This window comes from Esox lucius, chromosome 17 (genome assembly GCF_011004845.1).
Source record: "Esox lucius isolate fEsoLuc1 chromosome 17, fEsoLuc1.pri, whole genome shotgun sequence".
In the NCBI taxonomy this organism is placed as follows: domain Eukaryota; kingdom Metazoa; phylum Chordata; class Actinopteri; order Esociformes; family Esocidae; genus Esox; species Esox lucius.
Genome location: NC_047585.1, coordinates 3,330,056 through 3,354,869, shown reverse-complemented (window position 1 = coordinate 3,354,869; position 24,814 = coordinate 3,330,056). Strand labels below are relative to the sequence as shown.

Here is a 24,814-nt window from a genome sequence, read left to right as displayed (position 1 = left end):
TGACCTGCACCCTATCTCATGTTAAGGCTATAGGAGTGAGAGTCCTGTCAATGTTCCTAGATAAAAGAAGAGCACCACTCCAGCTAGGAGTAAATGTAGGGTATATTGTGTCACTTTAGTGATTTATGACCCTGGGTGTGGGGCATCTAGATTGATTTTACAGGTGGGTGGGACTTCCGGTGTGACGTATGGACCTCCTGTATGACTTGTGATAGGGCAGAACTTCTGGAATGACATATGCATGTCTGGTGACTTCATCATTTATGATTGCATTTTTGTGTCCATGTTTGATGTTTTATAACGATTGATAATCACTCCAGACAAGTGTTATAACAGGTGCGATAAGTATGATGTTTAACAATGGGGTCTTAGGGTTCCGGAATATTAAATTCCCAGGCAATAAAGCAGTGTTATATCAGCGCCAAGATGTTTTGTGTTTAACAAAAGGGCGCTATAACCCCCGCTGCATTTTATGTTCTGACAAGTGGTACAACAGATGTCCTACAACCAGTGAGTGTTAACCTTCCATGTTTTACAATGTGCATGTAGCATGGTGTTTTTTGACAAGCACAGAATTACGTGTGGGATAAATCTTTGTGTAAGACATAGAGAAGGGGTCGGGACTTACGATTTTGGAGAGTTTCTGCCCATTTTTAATTTTAACAAGAGATGGGTCTTAACCCCCTGAGGACGGACTAGGCGGTAGCGCCAACGCCTGGGGCGTATTTACATAACAATTACATAGTATTACATATTTTCAAAACGGTTTGTGATAGAGAGATTCTGTTTCCTTTGCTGTTTCCACAATATTCCGGTGAAAACGCAGATGCACTTTGTGTTTACGTGGCACATTTCCTTGTTGTTTTCATCCTGTCCAAATGAAACCAAACCCTTGTGCACCTGACCAATGGATGGGCTGTTGGGTGACAGCATCCAATGGAAGGCTGTTGCTATGCAGAATAGTTTATTTTACCCAATCAAGGGAAGGTATCTGTTGTGTATTTGATCAAATCATTAGGTTGCTGGATAGGACATAAGTTTCGTTTTCTTCATTTGCTCAATCTGACTGTATAAGAGGTTGTAGAAATATGTCAACTTAGCTAGCATGTTAACTTAGCATTAGCGAACGTTTTAGCATTGTGTCCTTGCGTAACGCTAACTTGCCCGAGAAGACAAAGAAAGAATGTGTTTTCAACAGTTTTATAAGTATTATTATTAGTATAAAATGGCAAAACGTAAAAACACTTTTACTAAATGTAGCCATAGTCCGTTACGGTTATCAAACGCTGGATAGCTGAGTTACCTGACAACAAAGGACGAATGCTAACAACAGGCTAATGCTAACGCAACAACAGTCTGGTAAGTAACATCTAATAACCTATTTATCATGAAATAATGTAATACAAATGTGATCGTTATAGATATTGTCTGCTTTGCGTATTTGGAATGGGAGAACTGTTCCACATGGCTGTGTGTGGTCTGAATTCAATCATAAATAGAAAAATAATCATGGGTGTCATCATCATATTGTCCTGTATGCACATAAGGTGAATTATTTAATTGTTCTATTCACTTTTATTGTGATACAATGCATATTCGTGCAAGAAAAAGGGTTTGAAAAGTTTTGGTGTAATGGCAGAATGGTTTTTGGGCTGATTTCAATGAAAGATTTTATCAAATACGTGTTGAACAAAAGGCTGATTAATTCATTTTTTCTGTTCACATTCATTGTTGAAGCCTTTTCTTACACAAATGTGCATTGTGTTTGCACAGAACATTTGTATTGGGAGTATCACTACGTATGGGTATGTTATGGTCAGAATTCAATGATACACAGAAAAAAATCTGATTTCGCTTATGAAATTATGTACTTTATTGTGCATTTTTCCCTAAAACACTACCTTATAAGAACATTAACATGCATGCTTATATTAGCTGAAGTACTTTGGAATAATTTGATGCGAAATACACAATGATCAATTTACATTACATATTGTTTATAAGCCCAAATATAAAAGTAGTGACACCCAAACATTTTAAGTGTAGTACTCAGAGGGTTAAGATCAGATCCACCCAGTACAATCATTAAATCAGGTCAGTTTCTTTTCCAACAAACCTAGGACTGATAATGGAATAGGGGTAATCCCTGTTGTGGAAATATTTGAACTAAGGTACATTTGAGAAATGTCTGTCTTTCTATTACCTGGTATGTAACTATTTTCTTTGATTGTGACACACATGTTTGTATAATTTCAGAGGATTATTAGGTACTCTGACCATATTTATCTGCTTAAACCAAGAAGGGTGTCAGTCCTTTATTCTTTAGGAATGTGGCCTTTGGGAGGAAGTAGGGGCAGTTGGCCTCTTTAGGTAAACACAACAGTAAACATTATGGCAGGAAGGATAAGATGGGGGGACAGCCATCCCTTAAGGTAAAACCTATGAGACAGATGAGCAGCATCTTACCACACCCCTTTTCTCCCTATAAGTGCTGATGATTGTCCTGTATTAATTTAGAGACTCCTCAGATGATTATCCTGTAAGCGTTTGACGCATATCTCTATTTGCAAATAAACTGTTAAATTGTGCCAAGAGAATTTTGTCTCTGTACTTACCCCTTTAAGAGTGTTGATCGATGGAATTACCATCACATTTTGGAAGCTCGTCCTTGGTTACTTAACCTGGTGTCTCAAAATCATAACCTAGCAGGTCAACCGTGCACGGCCTGAGACTAGGTCTCTGGAGCCCGAATCCTCCCCCATTCGTGGACTGGCTGCGAAAGGGGTGAGAGTCAGGGCGCCCGGCTTAAATTATTTTCGGGATTTATCAGTACAGGTACCCGGGCTGATATTTTTAATTCTGGAGGTAAAAGCACAATACAGTTGCTGTTAGTCTTCAGGGTTAAAAATCTGCAGTTGAGGTTGGACCTTATCGATAAAATGTGCAGCATAGGTTGGACCTTTTGAGAGGTTGGACCTTTTTAGATCTGCAGTAAAGGTTGGACCTTTCAAAATCTGCAGCAAAGGTTGGACCTTTTGAGAGGTTGGACCTTTTTCGATCGGAAGGAAAGGTTGGACCTTTTAAACTAGATTTACTGGGTAAATTGGGAACATGTGTAAGTGCGACAGTTAACCATTGATCGTTTCTCGCATTTACAATGGACCGGCAAAAAAAAAATTCTGACGTTTATGGTGTTTGGAGTTATCTTTGGGAGTTATTAGGTTTTCCGGTTATTGGCATTTCGTTCGGAGACGTATGCCCGGCCTACCGGGCAGGTTGGAGGAATATGGACAACGTAACATATGGAAGTTGCAGAAGGTATTATATAAAGTTGTTTGGAGGGCGTAGGCTATGATATGTTGGACGTCTGGAAGCTTTAGGAAAGTTTGTGTGGGGTTTATTGATCTCTGTGTTGTAGTGGTTTTTGCTCAGGTTGGATGGATGTTCCCGCAAGAATAGAGACAGTTCCAGCTACCTCTTTAGCCTCACAGCGAGCGATGCAAAAGGAACACGCAGGAACGCTTAACCGCCTGAGGGAGTGGGGGTGAAGGTCAGAGGAGACGGACTAGAGAGTATCAACCGGTGAAATCATTCCTTAACACAAACCTGTTTTTTCTCTGACATATTTAGAGTATACAGAATGTATACCTTTTCAGGATTTAAAAACAAGGTGGGAGGTTTCAGAAAGTCAGGATTTTGGTTCTGAGTAAGTGTGGTTTGAAGATAGTGAAAGTGATTTTTTGACGGGGGAATATGTATACTGGTTTTCGGAAGGTTTTTGGGCATGGTCTGTGCGAAGTGTGAGAGTGATGTCTCGTTTTTTTTAAGTTTAGAGGTTGGACCCCTGTGTTCGCCAAACCTGTGTTTAGTACGTGGAAAAGCTTGGGTCCTTGGGTGAGGACATGCAATGAAGTAGTGGACTGGGTCCCTTGTCATATGGTGGGAGTGGAATTTTCCATAGCAGCCTATAGAGAAAGATTTGGGTGCACCGTTTTGGGTAAACGGGAAGTACATCTTATGCCACGTGATGACTGGGTCCGTCAGGTCTGTGCAGTCCAGGTGGCTGCTACAGATCCTAGGATAGCGGAAGTTCCACTCCCCCTTTGGTCACAGCATAATTATGATGTTGTGCTAATAAACAATGCACAGCCTCTTGTAGGTACACCTAGAGGACCCCATAGACCATGCCAGGCTCAGTACCCACTGTAAGCAGAGGCTGTTGAAGGGATAGCTCCTGTGTTTACAGCATTGTTAGAGGAAGGCATATTTGTTCCATGTCCAAACAGCCCCTGTCACACTCCTATTTTCCCAGAAAAGAAAGCCAAACCTGTAGTTTGGCGATTTGTGCAAGATATTTCGCCAGATTTTGCCTTGTTTGGTGTACACTTGGGTGAACGCATTCATTGCGTGGTTAGTGCAATTCTCTGGAGAGGTTTTTACCTACGTGCAGACCAGTTTTGTGTTTACTTGGCTTTACATGAGAGTTTTTTTTCTCCCTGAGAAACCTGAGTCGTTGCTAGAGCCAACTGAGATTTTCAACAGGTTTTCCCCACTGGAGTCGGAGTCAAGGCCCGAGCCGTCTTTGGAGGGGAATGATCGGCAGACATGTTCTACCGGAGGCCCAGAAAAACTGAAAACTTCTGTCATTGGCGATTCCATTACCTGCAGTATTAGACTAAAGAATCAGCCGGCAATCGTACACTGTTTACGTTAGGATGAAACAGTCAGAGGTTACGAAGCAGAACATAGCATCAGCATGTAAACTAGCAAGAAAGATGTGTTGGCATCGAGTACTTGTCTCTTGCCCCCTCCCAGCTAGGGGTAGTGACGAGCTCTACAGCAGAATTAGGCAACTCAATCGCTGGCTGAAAACTGAATTCTGCCTGTTGCAGGAGGTAGTGTTTGTAGATAACTGGCTCTCTTTTTGGGACTCTCCCAGAAATAGGGCCAGGCCTGATATGCTGAGGAGCGACGGACTCCATCCTAGCTGGAGTGGTGCTCTTCTTTTATCTAGGAACATTGAGAGGAGTCTCACTTCTATAGCCTCACCATGAGATAGGGTGCAGGTCAGACCGCAGGCTGTCAGCCAGCCTGCTAGCATAGTGGAGTTTGTTATTACATTTACCGTTAAAACAAGAAATCCACTTGCTCCGCAAACAATGAGTTTCAAAAGCCGTACTATAAACTCTCGGACTACAATTAGATTCCTTGATATTCGCTCATCAACAAGTAAATAAATCCGCAAACGATCAAATCGAGTATCTTAACACAACACTGCGAAATACTTTAGATACAGTTGCTTCTGGACTAGATCACAGCAATGCTCTTCTTTCCGGTTACCCTGACAAATCAATGAATAAACTTCAATTAGTGCTGCACACAGCTGCTAGAATCCTAACCAGAACAAAAAAATGTAACACATTACTCCTGTACAAACCTCTTTACATTGGCTGCCTGTTAGGGTTAGGGCTGATTTTAAGGTTTTATTGTTAACCTATTAATCAATACTTGAACTTGCTAAGAATTCTGTCTTTCTTTTACCTGGTATGTAACCATTTTCTTTGATTGTGACACATGTCTGTACAATATCAGAGGATTATTAGGTACTCTGACAATGTTTATCTGCTTAAACCAAGAAGGGTATCTGTCCTTTGTTCCTTAGGAATGTGGCCTTTGGGGGGGAAGCAGTCGGCCTCTTTAGGTAAACAGAACAGTAATTATTATGGCAGGAAGGATATGGTGGGGGGACAGCCCTCTCTTTGGGTAAAACCTATGTGACATAAGACAGATGGGCAGCATCTAACCACACCCCTTTTTCCCCTATTAGTACTGATGATTGTCCTGTATTAATTTAGAAACTCCTCAGATGATTATCCTGTAAGCGTTTAAAACATCTCTCTATTTGCAAATAAACTGTTAAATTGTACCAAAATAATTTTGTCTCTGTACTTAATTCTATAAAAGTGTCAGTGGATGGAATTACCATCAGATCCCCCACAAACACAACATGTTAACCACAGTCTGACAATCATGTGACATAAATCTCATGCAGCTGGTTGATGTTGTAATGACCCAGGGTGAGATCAGGTCCAGAGGTTGGTGATACAACCCACGGTCAGTCCCAAAAATCTCATAAATCCCCCAGAAGCCTTTGCTGTATTTACATTTGTATACACTTCAGCCACAGGTTGACAAATCAAGTGTGTGTGTTTGTGTGTGTCTGTATGAACATGCTGATTGGTTGAGGGTGTGTTCTGAACCATGTGTGAAGTATTTGAATATAGTGGTGGTGTGTGTGACTGTGTGTGTGTGTGGGTGGAGTCAAATAGGGTAATGTGTATTAAGTTGTGATATATTGTGATAAATGTTTTATTGTATTATATTGTGTATAACAAGGATATCATGTTCAATTTGAATCCAAACAAAAGGCCCATTTTATTCCTATAGGTTTCCAGCAAATATCAACTGTTTTGAATGGTCAGTGCGTTACCTAAATCAGCATGGCTACAGGTATGTATTAACATGATATGGTTTTATTTTTGTATAGATTGGCAAATACCATTTACCACACTTCCGCTGTATGTTGAAGGTTTGTTTTTTAAACAAGCTGGCTTACGTGTTGAAATGAGGTAACCATCTCATTTATATGCAACTTTTAATAAAAGTCTATAACTTTTAATTTATTGTAAATTATCTTTTCAGGATTGGCTATAGACCTATTATATTTAATTATCTGTACATTTTGTACTCATAGAATGTTCAACAGAAGATGATTTTTCAAGGGGTTGCCTCAGAAACAGTACCCTGGAGAAAAAGGGCGGCAAAAAGTATTGAGTTTTGATTTCATGTGTAAGTATAGTATAAGTATAGTATAAAAGTTGAGGGGGAGAACAGCACAACGGATGAGACCAACGGTGTGCCACCGCAAGTAAACCAGCTCAACAACATTATTGAAACAGTAGCATTGTTCAATGAAGAAGATCTTTAAAAGCTGCTAGACTTAAGTGGTCCAGTAAGAGAAAACCTTGATGATGATGGTGTTTAAATCAACTGTATGATATGGTTTATGGTATATGGGCATGAACATACATTTCTAAATGACCATATGGTCAGAATCGAAGATGTTGTTCGTGACAGATTTGACGATATTGAATTCAATATTAATGGCTTTAGATATGAAGTAGATACACATTTACAGGGTTTGAGATATGAAGCTACAGAGGTGTCTACACCAGCACATGAAAATAGATTGCTTAGGGATCAAATCATGCCTTTAAGATGCGAATTAGACGCAACCAATAGGTCCGATCATTGATGTTGTCATGCATAAAGCTAGTAAAGTAAATGTTGTTTACTATACTTGATATGAATCATGGAGCCTAAAAAAACTAATTAATTATCATTCACCAGAAAACTAGAGAAATGGGAAGAGCAATCGGTAACACCACCCTGCCCCTGTCTTCCTCTACACACACTCAGCAGACCGGGCCTAACGCTACAAATTCAACGGCTATATCTACGGATATTATGCCTAGAATCAACAAGGACAATCTCATAGATAATAGCAATAATACAATGATAAGGGGTCGCATGGTGCATCCGAATGTCAAACCCTAAAAAAGCAAATAGACAATCCAGAATGTGTGAAGCTACATACAATCTTACTGATTGCGATTGCTTCGGCTTGCATGAAAGTATTTTGCAACAGATTCCTCACCAAGGACACCATTGCATTGGTTCCTTCAGACAACTACATCTGTTGTCAGAAGACATTTTCAAACAGCTCAATCCAATGGATTGAATATGTGGCCTCTGATGAGAATATATCAATACAGCACGCCCTGAACAGGGGTGAAGTGAAAATCGGTGTCTACTATGTTGATGGATGTGCTGAACGTGATAGGGTGAGCACTGTTTCTGGCACGGTCACCCAAATTGTCATTGTTCATCAAGCACCAATCCGGTGACGAAGATTCAGTACAGGTTGATGCACCAACAAAGGCTGACAAAGGAGGGTGTGCAGCTTGACAAGGAAAACATTGTTGTAAACAGTGTTAGACGATCTTTGGCTAAATTTGCAATGAATAGTCTTTGGGGTAAGATGTGTGAGCGGTCTAACCTTATGAATACAATGCTAATTACAGATCCGGGGGAGTTTAGCCACTACATTTTTTCCATTGAAATAGAAGTTGGTTATTTCTCTTTCATCTCAGAGAGCAATGGTACAGTGGCGTTACACAAAACAGACACCAATAAAAAAACCGTAATGGCAACATTTTTATTGCTGCGTTCACAACCGCTTATGTTAGACTTGAGTTGTACTCACTCTTGGAGAAGTTGGATAGACGTGTACTCTACACAGACACTAATTCAATGATCTTTGTCACACGCCACGGGGATTGGGTACCCCCACTGGGTCCTTTCTTGGTTGACTTGACCGATGTGTTACCGGATGGTGACAGTATCGCTCAATTTGTTAGAGGTGGGCCATGATTACAAAACTGTTAAAGGTCTAACATCTCTCAAACAAAAGGCATTACACTCAACAACTACAACACATCCATTGTTAACTTGGAAACGTTAACATGAGTGGTTGAGGCTATGGTAGTGAAGATGATCACATCCTTGATAATGCAGACAATCGCAAGAGATAAAAGAACATTGACATTGAAAAACAGAGTAGTGTCTAAGAGTTTCAGAGTTGTGTACAACAAATGTGTACTGCTCTCTGATTACAGCACAAGGCATTGGGTACTAAATCACATTCATGGGATGGATAGACTTCAAAACTATTCAGCTGTGTCATTAGTGGCCCCAGTAACTTGGGTTAAGCATACTTTGTGAAGATGCTGTTGGATAATGCTGATGTTGTTTTCTCCAAAAAAAATCAGAATATCGTCTCTGTTTATTTCACCAAAATCGCTTTGTGATGTCTAAATGCATTCGTAGAAATTTACCACTTTTGAAGATGCTATTTAAGTCACCGACAAGTCAACGAACAGTTTTAGAATCAGCTTCCTCCAATCTCATTCTATCACTCTGTGAAATAGCGCTTAATCTAAGGCGCGGAAATATGTTCTAGCCTGGTTTAAATCTTATTTATCTGAAAGATATCAGTTTGTTAGTTTGGATGGCATATCCTCTGACAAGTCAAAGATATGCTTTTGTGTTCCTCAAGGCTCGGTTCTGGGCCCATTATTGTTCTCACTATATATGCTCCCTCTGGGCGATGTAATCACAATGTAAACTTTCACTGTTATGCTGATGACACACAGTTATATATTTCAATGAAGCATGGAGAAGCCCCTAAATTAGCTACTTTGGAAGGACGCGTTTCAGATATTAGGAAGTGGATGACAGAGAATTTCTTGCTCTTAAACTCAAGGAAAACAGAAATGCTTGTTTTAGGACCCAAGAAACAAAGAGCATTGTTAGCAGATCTCACTGTGAACCTCGACGGCTGCATAGTCGTATCCCAAAAAACTGTAAAAAACCTTGGCATTACCCTTGGCATTACCCATTACTCCTTTGAAGAACATATGAAATATTTCTGAAGAGTTGCTTATTTTCATCTTCGAAACATTGCAAAAATTAGAAACTTTCTATCAAAAACTGATGAAGAAAAATGTATCCATGTTTTCGTTACTTCTAGACTAGATTACTGCAATGCTCTTCTCTCTGGTTATCCAGACAAATTAATAAATACACTTCAATTAGTGCTGCACACGGCTGCTATAATCCTAACTAGAACAAAAAAATTTGAACACATTACTCCTGTCCTGGCATCCTTACACTGGCTGCCTGTTAGGGTTAGGGCTGTTTTTAAGGTTTTACTCTTAACCTATAAATCAATACATGGACTTCCTCCTACTTACCTTGCTGAAATGATCCAGCCATACATACCTACATGTAACCTACGATCGCAAGATGCAGGCCTTTTAATTGTACCTAGAATTTCTAAACAAACAGCTGGCAGCAGGGCCTTTTCTCATAGAGCTCCACTACTGTGGAATGATCTGCCAATTAAGGTGAGAAATGCAAACTCAGTGCAAACATTCAAATGTCTACAAAAACTCATCTCTACAGCACGGTTTATAATTAGGTGTAGCCTGGCCCGGGGGCGTGAAGGTGACCAATAGGCTTGATACTGTCCACCCTTGCTGTCTTGCCAGGTGGGCTCTCATCGCCACTGGGATGCCCTCCCTCCAATGCCTTTCGGGGGAAGAGTCACTGGCTTGTTGTTGTCTCTCTGTTGCACACTTGTGCAATTGGGCTGTACGCTGCTGGCAATACTCTGCCCTCATTCAGGGGGGTTGCGGTTGGTGGGTGTCCCTTTGGTTGATGCCAGGCAATGTGAGTGGATTGATTTCCTGCCTGTTGGGCCCTGTCCGAGGCCTCCCCCGGGTAGGGCCACAGTGTCGCCGGACCCCCCCATCTCAGTTCCAAGGTGTTACGCTGCAATATTATTGTGCTGGGGGATATGAGGAATGCACTTCTAACTTTTCTCCTCCAGTTTTAAATTTTAGGAGGAGATGAGGTCCTGGTCCACACCTGCGGAGTACCTGGTTTGGGGGGCCGTTGCTGTCCCTGTCCTTGTCCATCTGGTCATACTTTTGACCTAGTCCAGAATCAAATAGACTCTGGATTTAGCCCAGAGAAAATGTTTTATTATTCCAATTGGACTCTTAATATCTCACCCGGCACAGCCAGAAGAGGACTGGTCACACCTCTGAGCCTGGGTCCTCTCTAGGTTCCTCCCTAAAATTCGGCCTTCTTAGGGAGTTTTTCCTAGCCACTGAAATCCAACACTACTGTTGTTTGCTCCTTGGAGTTTAAGGACGGTTGTCTCAGTAAAGCACTTTGTGACAACTGCTGTTGTAAAAAGGGCTTTATAAATACATTTGATTGATTGAACACATCTGAAAAAAGTTGGGACAAGGCCATGTTTACCACTGTGTGGCATCCCCTTTTTATAACAGACTGCAAACGTCTGGGGACTGAGGAGACAAGTTGCTCAAGTTTATGAATAGGAATGTTGTCCCATTCTTGTCTAATACAGGATTTTAGTTGCTCAACTGCCTTATGTCTTCTTTGTCGCACCTTCCTCTTTATGATGCGCCAAATGTTTTCTATGGGTGAAAGATCTGGACTGCAGGCTGGCCATTTCAGTACCCGGATCCTTCTTCTATGCAGCCATGACATTGTAATTGATGCAGTATGTGGTCTGGCATTGTCATGTTGGAAAATTCAAGGTCTTCCCTGAAAGAGACAACGTCTGGATGGGAGCATATGTCGTTATAGAACTTGGATATAACTGTCAGCATTGATGGTGCCTTTCCAGATGTGTAGGCTGCCCATGCCACACGCACTCATGCAACCCCATACCATCAGTGATGCAGGCGTCTGAACTGAGCACTGATAACAACTTGGGTTGTCCTTGTCCTCTTTAGTCCGGATGACAAAGGCGTCCCAGTTTTCCAAAATGAACTTCAAATTTTGATTTGTCTGACCACAGAACACTTTTCCACTTTGCCACAGTCCATTTTAAATGATCCTTGGCCCAGAGAAAACGCCTGCGCCTCTGGATCCTGTTTAGATACGGCTTCTTTTTTTTGTTTTAGCCGGCAACGGCGAATGGCACGGTGGATTGTGTTCACCGACAATGTTTTCTGGAAGTATTTCTGAGCCCATGTTGTGATTTCCATTACAGTATCATTCCTGTATGTGATGCAGTGCCGTCTGAGGGCCCGAAGATCACGGCCATCCAGTATAGTTTTCCGGCCTTGACCCTTACGCACAGAGATTGTTCCAGATTCTCTGAATCTTTGGTTGATATTATGCACTGTAGATGATGATAACTTCAAACTCTTTGCAATTTTTCTCTGAGAAACTCCTTTCTGATATTGCTCCACTATTTTCTGCTGCAGCGTTGGGGGAATTGGTGATCCTCTGCCCATCTTGACTTCTGAGAGACACTGCCACTCTGAGAGGCTCTTTTTATACCCAATCATGTTGCCAAATGACATAATAAGTTGCAAATTGCAAACTCCAGCTGTTCCTTATCTGTACATTTAACTTTTCCGGCCTCTTATTGCTCCCGGTCCCAACTTTTTTGGATTGTGTAGCTCTCATGAAATCCAAAATGAGCCAATATTTGGGATGACATTACGAAATGTCTCACTTTCAACATTCGATATGTTATCTATATTCTATTGTGAATTAAATGTAAGTTCATGAGATTTGTAAATTATTCCAATCCTTTTTTACACACAATTTGTACAGTGTCCCAACTTTTTTGGAATCGGGTTTGTATACATTATATAGTAGAAAGAACACCATCAACCAATCTGGAGGTCTTCTACTACCGCTACTAAGTGTTGCAGTACCGTTCCTAACCAGTCTAATTGCGTCGAGGCACTGGATCATGCTCAGACATTTTTTCTGATGCTACAACATCAGTTAGAAAAACTGCGAGAAACCAAACTGGCACCGATGTTAGACAATCCGTTGAAAATGATTTGGACTCATCTATTCGCAACTGTTGAAGCCTGATATGGATTTACATGAGAAAGCTAATAGATACTCTGCCATTTTACAAAGATCTTTGACTCTTGAGAGACAAGGGGAGCTTGACACAAATACACTGACTTTAAGTCTACCCGGGTCTGAGACTGGGCCTGATGTAGTAAACATGACTGAGACTAAGCAAACTGTTGGCTGAAATCTTGTCGATAGAATTTTGGATAATGTGCCTGGGAAGCGTAGGAAGAATGTTGAATATATTCTTAATAGAATGCACAGGTCTAAAGATTTTACTTCATGGACTTCAAATGCTGAATTCATTTTCAAAGGATAAATAATCAATGGTTCGCACCTGTTGGATCTGGTTAAAAGTGTGACCAATATAACCAATATAAATGGTGAAGCTAGAAGGCCTTTTGGGTGGGTGGGGGGGTTTTAGAGGTCATGGCATGTCTCAACATGCCTTTTACAACTATCTCAAATGAGCTTGTAAGGCGTAAAGTCTATTTGCATGAACAAACGTCTGGTGACACAATGGATGATTTAGCCACTCTCCCAGCAACTGGTTATCAACCAACCAAAGCTTTCTTTGTACCCCCTACCATGGACCCCTCAAAATGGCTTCTATTTTAATGTTTTTATTTTATGCTTTTTTTTTATCATTTGTGATTCATTGTCAAAGTGTATGTTTTACCTTGAATAATTGTTGTTTAAAAATACTATGTAAACATTGAAGTGGTTTTACGAATGGTTTTATTTTTGAATAATAAAGTTGACATACACATGATTTACTTTTCTATTTCTTCAACAACCATGACACAAATTAAACGATTTACAAGATTGATCATGTTGTATGCAATTAAACATTTGCTTATCACGCTTAGCTACCAACTTAGCTACAATAATTTTCTCGTAAATCATCAATATAAAAAGACAAAGCATCTTTATAACTCAGAACTCTTGTCATTAGATAGAGAGAGAACACGCAATGTTGTCCACACCTGGTTGAAAACATGTCCTGGATTTGTCCCATTCTCACAGGTTTGCAGAAAGGCACTGATCTGGGGGGTTTCCAAAACTTTATAAAACCTTCCAATGCCATCGCCTTTATGTAATTAGCCAGCCAGTGCTCCCTGGGGTGATTGCTCAGGTGTGTATTAACAATCATCATTGATGCAACATCTCGGACTGGTCCACTAGGTAGTTGGTCGCTTGCCAGCACACCATACAAATGAGTCCTAGATGAAAATTGGTTCACCACACCGGTCGACTCTGCGGTATTCATTTCCACACCATTTTACTAATAGTAGTCAACCATAACTTGTCGCTGGTTTGACACTTTGATAAAAGAGTAAAAAGATGAATAAACAACTAAATTAATTGTGTGGGGTAGTGATTGTCTGAACCTCATCTCAAGTCGTACATTCCCTGACTTGATCAAGGATAAGTGCCGACCGCATTCCTCATCTGGTGCGCAGTTGAATGCATAATGGGCATAGCCATGTAAGAAGTCAGACTTGTCAATAGCCAAGGCTTGGTCCTTTAGGTGTTTTCCTGAAGGCCAATTGTTAAAATTCACGCACTGCTGACCCTGTTGTGTAATTTGTTTTGAATGGTTTGCTATGAAATTGCAGACCCTTTTCGTAAGTCCATCATTCTCGCCTGCAGGCTCCGTAACATCCATGTGACCTGCAGCGTCCTTGTAAAACAAACCAGCTGAAAACTGTCTTTAATGTATCACATGTGTAATTCAGAATGGTCTCTATTACGGCTCTGTAGGGGTATGTGTTGCTACTCTGACTAATGAAATGATCCCCCAAGGAGACATCCACTTGTGAAAATAGGATGGCTATCGGGTAGTTGATAACCCCAAACATGTGCTCCAGCATCAATAGTAGTTCTGCCCGGTTTAGTGACTTTTACACGTAGGTACAACAAAGCATTGTTTATATCAATGTAGTCTTCGCCATTTCCTGCAAGATATTGCATCTGATATTGCTGATAGGGTTGGTATTTCAATGTATGTATTTTTCTCAGTAGATGTCTGTGTGAAAGTAACTGTGAATAAATCCAACTCTGTTTTCATTCTTTCACCAGACATACGGTGTAGGATAGCCATCTTCCTAAAATATGTTCTTAATTAACCTTGCGGTGCTCCCTTTGAGTGTCCTCCAAGCTGTATGCCTTCTTTTAACCGTGGCTCTTGTTCTTCTCATTCTTGCATTTTTTACTCTTTGTTAGGCTCCTCCTACCAGGTGGTCTCTTTCTAACACCTCAAGTCATAACCATCAATCCAGAACCCTTCTGCTTTTTTGATTGTCGAGACATAACACTGCTGACAACATCTAAATTCAGCTATATTCCTAGCTGCATTTTTCAGTTGTGGTTTTGCTATTGAGAACCCATGCTTCAACAAAGGTATTCCCATCCGGAAAAGCCCTCGGAAAAGGCCCCCTAGACCAGCCCCATACATTGCAGCGCTAGCATGATACCCCGGTAAACCGTTACCGGCCTGTGATGTGTAGTATTCAACATACCTTTGAAGATCGTCGTAGAGTGTTGTGGAAATTTCTTATACAATGTATTCTGATTGTATAAAGGACTGAGTCCCACTGTTAAGATAGGTACAGGAATGTGTGGGACCTGGTATTTGCATAGGGGACATCTATTGTCTGTCCAGATGCAGATCAATGGGTTTTAGGACAGGATAGGAGAAGATACAGCAAGGGGGCAGTAAGGCCAGTTGGCCCCTTTGGGTAAACATTATTGCAGGAAGGATAAGGTGGGGGAAGATAGCATTTGACGTGTGTGATAGAACAAAGGGAAAGGTGTTTGATTGACATGAAACAGATGGCAGCATCTTACCACACCCCTTTTTCCTATGTAATAAATACTGTCGAAATGATGTTTTTATTTAGAAACTATCCACCGTTACTTTGTAACCTGTATACTTTCTCCTTGCAAGCAAGATTAAAACCGTTTATTGCGCAATTGATTTCTCCTGTCTTACCTACCATTTTCATAGAACTTTGGAATTTTAGAAATTGCCATCACAATTTGGGGGCACGTCCGGGATCCTAATCCTGATCGGTTTGAGTCCCTTTCCTAACAGGTTAACCGTGCACGGCCAGAGAAAGCTCTGGAATTCTAGTATCGTCCAGAAAAGGCTTATCCTTTGACGGGCTGAGAAAGAGTGCCTGACGGGAGCTGTGACTCGTGCTTGATCAGTACAGGTTTCCTGCGGAAATTGAATTTGGAGGCAAGAACGCAATACGGTCTAAAAACTTAAAGTTGGACTTTATAGTTTAAAATCTGCAGTAAAAGGTTGGACCTTTTAAAATCTCATTTGTGGGCTGACGAGCTTGACTTCGCTTTCTGGTTGGTTGAGTATAAAGTAGATTTACTGGGTAAATCTGAAACATGGGGACGTGCGACAGTAAATCTTTGCCGGTCTCTCGTGTTTACGCTGGACCGGCAAAGATTATCACTGACGTATATGGTGTTTGGACATGTGAACAATGTTTCTTGGAGTGTTATTAGGGTTTTCCGACGACTGGCGTTTTCATTCGGTTATGGATGCGCGGCCTGTCGGGCTGATTGGAGGTAGATGGACGTGGTACCCTTACCAAAAATAAGTTTATTCCAGTGTGCTATTAGTATACTTCTTTTAAACTAAAAATAAGATAGTATACTTTCAGTTTACTTTTTGTGTACTTATCAGAGATATACTTAACAAAATTATACTAACGTGTACTTGGCTTATACTGACAAGTATACCGAAAAAGTCTAAGTATATTTGGCATATACTTGTACTCAATCTATTGATTGAGATATTCTAAAGAAAAGTATAATCAAGTAGTCTTGCCTTATACAAGAAGTTTAAGTATACTTGGCTTGTAGTTCTGCTTATTTCTTTTCACACATATTGGATTTTTGAGGTAGTATTCCAGCATAGCCTATGTTTTACATACCACCTTATAAACATACATGTTCAATGTTATGGTAAAGTCAGCTATGGGGTGGAATAGCTTCTGGAGTAAATAGTACATGGGTGGAAGTGAACCTGATTGTTTATGTAGTGTTATTAACCCACACAGAAACAGATAAACATTTAGCTGATTTTATATACAATTTGTCCAAGGTTTGAGAGTATTGTACAGAATTGATTCATACTGGATGCTATTATAAGCCACAACCAGAACATGAAATATACATATATTTAAATCACATCAAAAAACATCAAGGAGCAAGTCTCTTTACGTAAATAATTGGCTACAACCCTGGACAACAACTGAATGTTTTAGTCCCGTTCATATGGATTTGGCAAAGGTGTAATGTACAACTTATCAGCTGTTTCAACAACAACACATTTCATCTTTATCATATCAGGCCAGATGGCACTGAAGTTTCCAGTCTTCCTAACCTCATGTACAAAAGTACTATGTACATTTATTTGTGAATCTTTACATAAAGGCCTGCTAGATTTAGCAAGTACCTCAACTAAAACACAGCAATGTTTGGTACATACACAGCATGCAGGGCTTTGATGTGCACACTTTTGTTTAAAAATGACTAAGTCATTAATTAAACACAGTGTATCATCTTTCAAGCATATAGCACTGTTGTATCTTTTCTTTAGTCTGTCATATTTTTGACTGTGATACACAACTCCATCAACCAAAAAACGGTTGTAAGACCAGAAGCAGTTACCTAGATTTCTACATAGCTTGGCAATGGCAAGCCTGTATGAAGTTGTAATATTTTCTTGCAAAGGTGGATGCCCAAAACCCTTGACACTTTCATTTAGTATCTCACATTTGTCAGTTTTTCGCTTATTAAAATAAAGTTCTTCAACAAATGACTGAACCTTTACACTGGTGTTAGTTTGCTTGGCCTTTTCTGGCAATTCTCTCCACAGTAGAAAATGTCTAGCTATTTGTGAAGGGACATATTGTGTTCCATGAAAATACTTCAATAAAGTGCCCATATTGGATTCAAATGCAAAGGTTGATGTAGCCCATAATGGCCCCCAGTGTTTCACACTTTGTGTGCTGTGTGTGAGCAAGTGTATGTTGAAAGTCATGTTGTCTTTTCCATACAGTCTTTGAAAATCAATGACAAATTTTTTAAGAGCCAGTTCTGACATCAAGATGCTTCTAGTCTTGATCTTATCCTGCAGTAATGTATATATGCCAAACACCAATAGGAACAAATGATTCCAAAATCTGGCAGGGAGTATTCCTTTCAATACAGGCAGAGCATAGAAGAGGAGAAATGCTCGCCACTCAGAAGCTTTCCAGAACTTCCTTTCAGTAATTGACCTTGGTGTCCTAGTTATCTCAATAGGAGGTTTTATTTTTGCAAGTTGCAAATCAACATCTTCAATCTTTTTGCCAATGTACCAGGGGGCTTGACTGTTTGCTGTATCAAACCATAATGTTGTTAGTTGCCTAGTGACTCCAAGGCACACATTGTGTTGATATTCAGGAATGAAACCATTGATCATTTGAAAGTGACTAAGCTTCATTAAAGGAGATGGCCCTTTGACTCCAAACACTGGCTCATTTACTGAAGCTGACATTGCATGCCTGAAATGATCTCTTTCATTTCGCAGTGGGGGTTCAGGTTGATCGTATGGATAGGATTTACCACCTTTGTGATAACAAAAGTCACAACCGTAAAAACCATTAAACTGCTTTGTGTTACGAAGCAATGGACGAGCCATCGAATCAGAGCTACAAACCAGCACAAACACTTTAGAAACATGACAGTTTCCCTGTATGTCTTGCCAGTCAATACCTTCAGTCTCTAATAATGAGGCTTCTTTAACAAATGGTGTTAGTAATGTAAACATGGATGGTTTACTTGGCCCAAACCATAACGCTGACATCAAAATGTGCTTTTTCCTCACTTCTGGTTTCAGTTCAATTACCTGACACTGAATTGGCCAAATGCTGCATTTAGAACTTTTGAACACTGGTGCGCCATCACAATTCCAAATGAGTGTCAAGTCATCTTTTTCAAGAACTCCACTGTCACATAACTTTTGATACTCTTCCCCAGACTGTATGTCAGAGAAAATCCCTAAGGTTCTAGTTTTTTCATTAAGACTGATACCATGTTCTTGAAGTAGTTGCTTAATCTGTGCATACAGGGGCAACACAAGAAAATAGAAGCCATTCTTAAGGTTTGCACTGGCGTCAAAAACTGTGTTGCAAGAGTCACATTGAGAGGGACAGTCTGCTCTAATACCAAGGTATTTTAAACAGCTTTCACAATAAAAGTGAACTTCAAATTTAGATGAACTTCCAAATTCTTTGTGGAAAAGGTAATGTGAAGATGGGATCAGACCTGGAAACATTATGTTAAACATTTCCAGTAAGTGATTAAGTGCTTTTCCGGTTAAATTATGCCGTAACAGATAGGACATCAGCATTAATACACTTTCTCCTTTTGAAAGAGGTGCACCAGGATACAATGGATTGTCACCAGTATCTGCTCTATCTTCACTGCCCTAGAGAGAGAGAGAGAGAGAGAGAACACATTTTATTTTAGCAAGTGTAATTTTCTAGAAATGCTTGCCCTGGATTACCACAAAATGTATGAAAATTGCATCATATCCAACAGAGCTCCAAACCCAAAAGTAGTAGCCACATGTGTGTGTCCAACTTTTGTAGAGTCTACATTTTGTATGCAAAATGTAGTACAATGCTACTCCTTTGTGTCACACAGTTGCAGCTATCACACTGGAGAAATAGAACGCTATTTATAGCTATTCTAGCGAAGTTGCTGGGCCACTATTATTTCAACTTAGAAGATGCAGCAGAGTTTGTTTGACCGGGAGGCAATTAGGCTAACGTTAGCCTTGTTTGCATTGTAGAAGAAGGTCTACCTTTGGTGTGATTGTTTCAAATTGCACTTGACAACGATTGAGATTTGCATAGCTTGTTAGGGTACCCTACTTTTTGCAGACAGCAAGAGCTATAGTTAGCTCCATTGTCTAGCTTACTGGTTAATGGTCCATAACGCAAAGCGCAAAGTGACACATATTTCAGGGGCATTTAAAATATGAGCAGGTTATTAAAGAATGTGATTAACAATTTCAAATGGCTCTTGTATGCATACATTTTTGGACAATGTTTAACCATATAGATTAAAATGTGCACCCCTATACTTAATTTTCTCCTCTTCGAACGCATCTCAGCGACTTGTGGGCGTGTTGGCTATTTCTGTATGCAAGATGGTCCATTTGCCTGGGTTCTTTGGGAATTTGTGATCTTTATAACTAATTATTCTACATGCACAAACTGTTTCCCATGCACAATATTGGTGTAATCAAGAGATTTACTGGAAATAAATATTTTTTAATTGCAATGTTTACAATATGCATGAGCCAAACAGGACATCTCTTGCCATATGTGGGGTTTCAGCATGTCAACAGTCACCGGTCCGCATGGCCACAAAATTGTGGAGGTATGGGGACCGTGCTATAGAAGAAAATTACGTCGGCGGATGCGATTTATACTTGGGCCCCAACACAGTGTCATTGACTCATTTACAACATACCATTGAAAATGCAGATGTGTTTTCTCCACTGGTGTTGCCCTCCATTAAGACTTCACTGTCCACATCGTTTTCATCTTCACTCCTGGCGGCATCAAATATGTTCCCTTCGGAATCTGACAGGTCTTCCTCATTCTATAGGTTAACAAGGGAAAAATATGACTTGAAAGAATATTAATGCATAAAAATAAAAAGGTTTGGCATTTATTTAAGCAAGGTAAACACTGTGATGTATAATTGTGTATTTACCTCTTCAATGTCAGTGCCCAACAGGCTAGTTGTGGAGGGGTTTTCATTGTCCACTTCATCATCTTCGTCTTCACTGTTGGATGCATTACTCATGTCATCTTCTGTGTTTATTCGGTCATCCTCATTGTCATTCTGCAGGTTAACAATGGAAAAAAACGTGATGGGTGAAATGTAAAATCAAAAATGGGTGACAGACACTTTTGTGCAGGAAAGTGTGATATGAGAAATTATTACAGTAAAGGTCTAGCTGACAACCCGAGTACAAATGAAGTGGAAGTTGTGAAAACATATTGTATAGTACAAAATCAAACAATATTACTAGGATATTTTAATGCTGTAATAAGGGAGAATGCTCTCCATTAGGCCTGTGAGATATGGACAAAATTAAGTATCACAATATTTCAGATTGAATACTTCGGTATTGATATTGTGACAATATTATAGGAATGACAATTGGTACTTTTAGCCGATGTTTAAACAATTATATTTTTAATAAAAAGTCCATAGTAATGTGATTACGGATGATCAAGTGGGGAAGCATTTATTTGTCAGTTCATAAAAGCATAAAATGCTGACATTGTACTATCGTAATAGGTGTAATATGTAAAAACCTCTTGAATGTCCTCAAAGTCCTCATTGCCCACTTTATTTATTTCATCTTCGCTGTTGGAAGCATTACTCATGCCATCTCCAGTATTTCTTTGACCATCTTCATTGCTGTTGCACTTGTAGACAAGACAGAATGTGTAAGAAGCATTTAATAACATTTTATAGATTACATGATTAATTGACAATGCCAAAAAGGTGCTGCAGCCCTTGTGTCACCCTCCAATAAGCATCCCTCATACTGACCACATTTAGGAAACTGTCATCATCATCTTCAATATTTGCATTTAACCTGCAATCTTCTTGCCTTCTCTGCATTTAGAGAGACATTGAGACTTTTTAGTCATATACAGTGGATATAAAAAGTCTACACCCCTGTTAAAATGCCAGGTTCTTGTGATGTAAAAGAATGAGACAAAGATAAATCATGTTAGAACTTCTTCCACCTTTAATGTGACCTATAGCGTGAACAATTCAATTGAAAAACAAGGTTTTTATTTTCCCCCCTCAAAGATTTCAGTTTGTTTTTCAATTGAATTGTTCACATTATAGGTCACATTAAAAGTGAAAAAGGTCTGACGATTTATGTTTGTCTCATTCTTTTACATCACAAGAACCTGACATTTTATCAGGGATGTGTAGACTTTTTATATCCACTGTAGCTATTGTACTGTTTGTAGACATAAAAAGAAGCCTCATATTACTAGAAGCAAAGTTCTCCTGAAGCAGTTTCTTCTGATAGACGACCACTACATTAACGCTATGCTGTTTGAGCCTGTGGTATTCTGACTTTGAACAGAAATAAAAGCAGTGGTGATGTGAACAGAACAATTACTTTGCAACCTAAGCGTCACCAAAGTTACTTACTTTTGCGTTCCATCTGAGCGTTGTTCTTTTCGGAATTACATCTGTGTCGTGCAAGTATCTTTTGTAAGGTCCAACACGTTTCGCCATCACTTCGGCATGTTACACACACAACTACTATCACACAAGCAACCTCACCTCCAACAGCTCCCGAATCCCGAAATCCTTTCAATGCAGTCGCGCACCTGTCGCGATAGTATCCGTTCGCGCCACTGCTTGTGTTTGAAATCTGCTTTGACGTGGATCGCGTGCATCTCTCCTGAGACGGTTCATCATCTTTTGTCTCAAATAGCGGTTACAGGTTGTTTGACACAGTATATAGGACCAATAAAAAAACATATTTGCCAGTGACAAGAATATTTATCCATCACAATGGTATTTGCCATATATTACTTCAAGGACAAGACCGTGGAAGTAGGAAGAATTGATTTGATGAGTATTGAAGACCAGCAAAAATCTTCAAAAATTATCACACAATGCCCCAGACTCGAGGATGAAGATGGGTGGATTAATGTTAAATGGGACAAAGGCAGAAAAAAGAAAGATGGTCCAGCCTTTTTTCCTGCTAAGCTTTTAATGCTCGGTGGTAAGTCTATAAATTCGCTAGCAATTTACTTAATCTGTCACCTAGCTAGATGGTTATCCTCACGCGTTAGCATAATTTGACAGTCTGTTCTGTGTTATTTTAAATATTGGGTTATTTAACAACATTAAATTACCAACAATATGTCTGTTAGGTAGAGCTCATATCCCACATAGCCAGAAGACCCAGTCGGAATTTTAATTTGCTCAAAACTTTGTCACATAGACAATTACAGTGATCTTTGCAAGAAGAGGGACGGATTCATAAAGGGTGAAGACATCTGGAAACAAACACTCAAGAGGAAGACAAAGCCAAACAGTAGGTGGATGAAGGATGTGGACGAGGAGGATGAAAGGCCAACAAAAAAGGTAATTACATAATAAATAGTATGGAGAGGATTCTATGGCAGTGATTCTAGCAGAAAAAAAACTGAAACTGAAAAGCAGAACCTTCCTTGCCATTGTTCTTACCTCACTTGATATCTTCTTCAAAAAACAATGTTTTTTCTTTTTTTTAAATTAAATACTGAATTTGTGTCAGAAATTACTGTAATCTACTTTGAAATGCAATCCACATAAGCTTCATTGTTTCAAAATTTGCATTACTTCATATTTGAAACAAGTGGTCCTTTTATTTCCATTAAGAGTGTGAGAGTCGTGCCACATTGAAAAGTAATCCCTGTCAAAGTTTTTCAATGAAGACATGAAGTGACTTCAGAACAACGGAATGAAGGGTTTGCATCTCAGTTTGGCATGCCATGTAATGGCCTTTCCCTGAGTCTCTGTGAGCCTAATGGATAGGAAGATATACTAAATATTCAGGTAGCAGTGGGGATACCAAAGCAGATAGTTAAATAAATAAAATAATTAGCGATGTCCCCAGATTTCACAATTGTCAAACGGAAAATCATAATTTTGGGTTATTTTAGTAAAATATGGAGCTAGGTCAGAACTATCTGTGGTACATTTGATTCTAAAAACAACAAAATAGTTATTAGAATCATTGTTATTAGACATCCCTGCTATTGAAATACTTAAAATTGTCATTTTAACAGCAAAACAGCAAAAAGGAAGTCTGTACCCCAAAAGATGCAGCAAACCAAATGATTGAAGGCCTGAAGAAGGAGCTGATGGCAAAGCAAGCATCTTTAGAGGTAAATTATTTAAGTGAGTCATTTTGTGTTGAAGTAATAACTTTTATGTGACTTTTGCTGCCACAGAGGATGCTGATTATTTTATCTTGTGTTTGACACAGTATAATTTTTAATAATTTTGTTTTGGTGTAGTCAAATACCGAAAAGGAAGAGTCATCAGATGAGGACCTACTGCCCAGAAACTGGAGTAAGGCGCAGCTGCAAATAAAGGAACTTAAAAGAGAGAACAAGAGACTGAAAGAAAACAATGTTGAAGAGATACTAGAAGCCATGAGAGGTAATCTTATGAATTAAAGTTTTTTGAAATAAAGTTAAACAAATACTTTGCCCTTGTGTAGACAAGATCACACAAAAATGCAGAGAATATAAAGCAACATCAAATTTGTTAAGGAACAGTACACCCAAAATGAAAATAATTATTGTCTCCCATCACCTAATGTAATGGAGTTGAATGGGTACGTGTTTGTGGAGGTATATATTTGAAACACAGCAACCAAAGAATACGAGCCAAGCAGAGACAGTTGGCCACACTGATACTATCTGGACTGATAAATTGCAGTGCAAAAATGTGAAGAAATCTTTGCCCCACTCAAAGATAGTGCGTAAGAATGGCAGTTTTGGTTGGTCCGTTTGTCTGTCTATTCAACACTTAACTTCAAGACATCATATCTTGATACTGATTTTAAAGATTCAGTTTAAATGAAAACACATTCATTCTGCCTAGAGGATGAACCCTGACAACTTTGGTGACCTCATGACCTTTCCTCTAGTGATACCTTCAGGCCAGAATGTTTAAACCCTGTTCACCCACTGCCTGCATTCTCCCAGCATCCACCAAGAGAGCAGGGCACCAGTGATGGATGGTTACTGGTATTTTTGGTGAACTACTCGTTAAAGGACTTAAAGTATTGGTTCCATAAAGAAAAATCCAGCTGCTTTCATTTGCCTTAGCTTTTGAATGTTTCTCTAATGACATTTTATTTCCAGATTGAGACTTCCTTTTTAAAAATGTCATAATTTAAACTGGAAGATTTCCCTGGGTACTTAAATAGTATTAATGAGAGCCTAGGAAAAGGCCAAAAATGTGGCACTAATTTGTCAAGAGTTGGTCTTATATTGAATGTCAGTTAGCATTAAAAAGTCTTAAAATGTCTTATATTTAGCTTAATGAAACCTGCAGAGGCACCATTTTTTTCTCTTCAAGTGACTATTGTGATGTTTGGTATTTGTCTCAAAATGCAGTCATGAGACTAAAGCTTTTACACCCTTGTCTT

General features: G+C 39.5%; 1 protein-coding gene across 1 annotated transcript; it reads right to left on the bottom strand.

Moving 5' to 3' along the window:
* Positions 1-3,522: 3,522 nt before the first annotated feature.
* Positions 3,523-21,068, bottom strand: LOC117592904. The gene is made up of 5 exons (XM_034287184.1): positions 20,946-21,068; positions 20,335-20,466; positions 20,089-20,220; positions 17,143-19,036; positions 3,523-3,530 (listed from the first exon to the last, which is right to left on the bottom strand). The coding sequence occupies exons 1-5, from the start codon at positions 21,015-21,017 to the stop codon at positions 3,523-3,525; spliced, it is 2,238 nt and encodes a 745-aa protein (XP_034143075.1). The 5' UTR covers positions 21,018-21,068.
* Positions 21,069-24,814: the final 3,746 nt, after the last annotated feature.

Coding starts and splice junctions, on each gene's coding strand:
- LOC117592904 (XM_034287184.1), bottom strand. CDS start 21,017: ATGAGTAATGCTTCCAACAGCGAAGATGAAATAAATAAAGTGGGCAAT. Junction 20,467..20,945: donor ACTTTGAGGACATTCAAGAG/GTTTTTACATAT, acceptor GTTAACCTGCAG/AATGACAATGAGGATGACCG. Junction 20,221..20,334: donor TGGGCACTGACATTGAAGAG/GTAAATACACAA, acceptor GTTAACCTATAG/AATGAGGAAGACCTGTCAGA.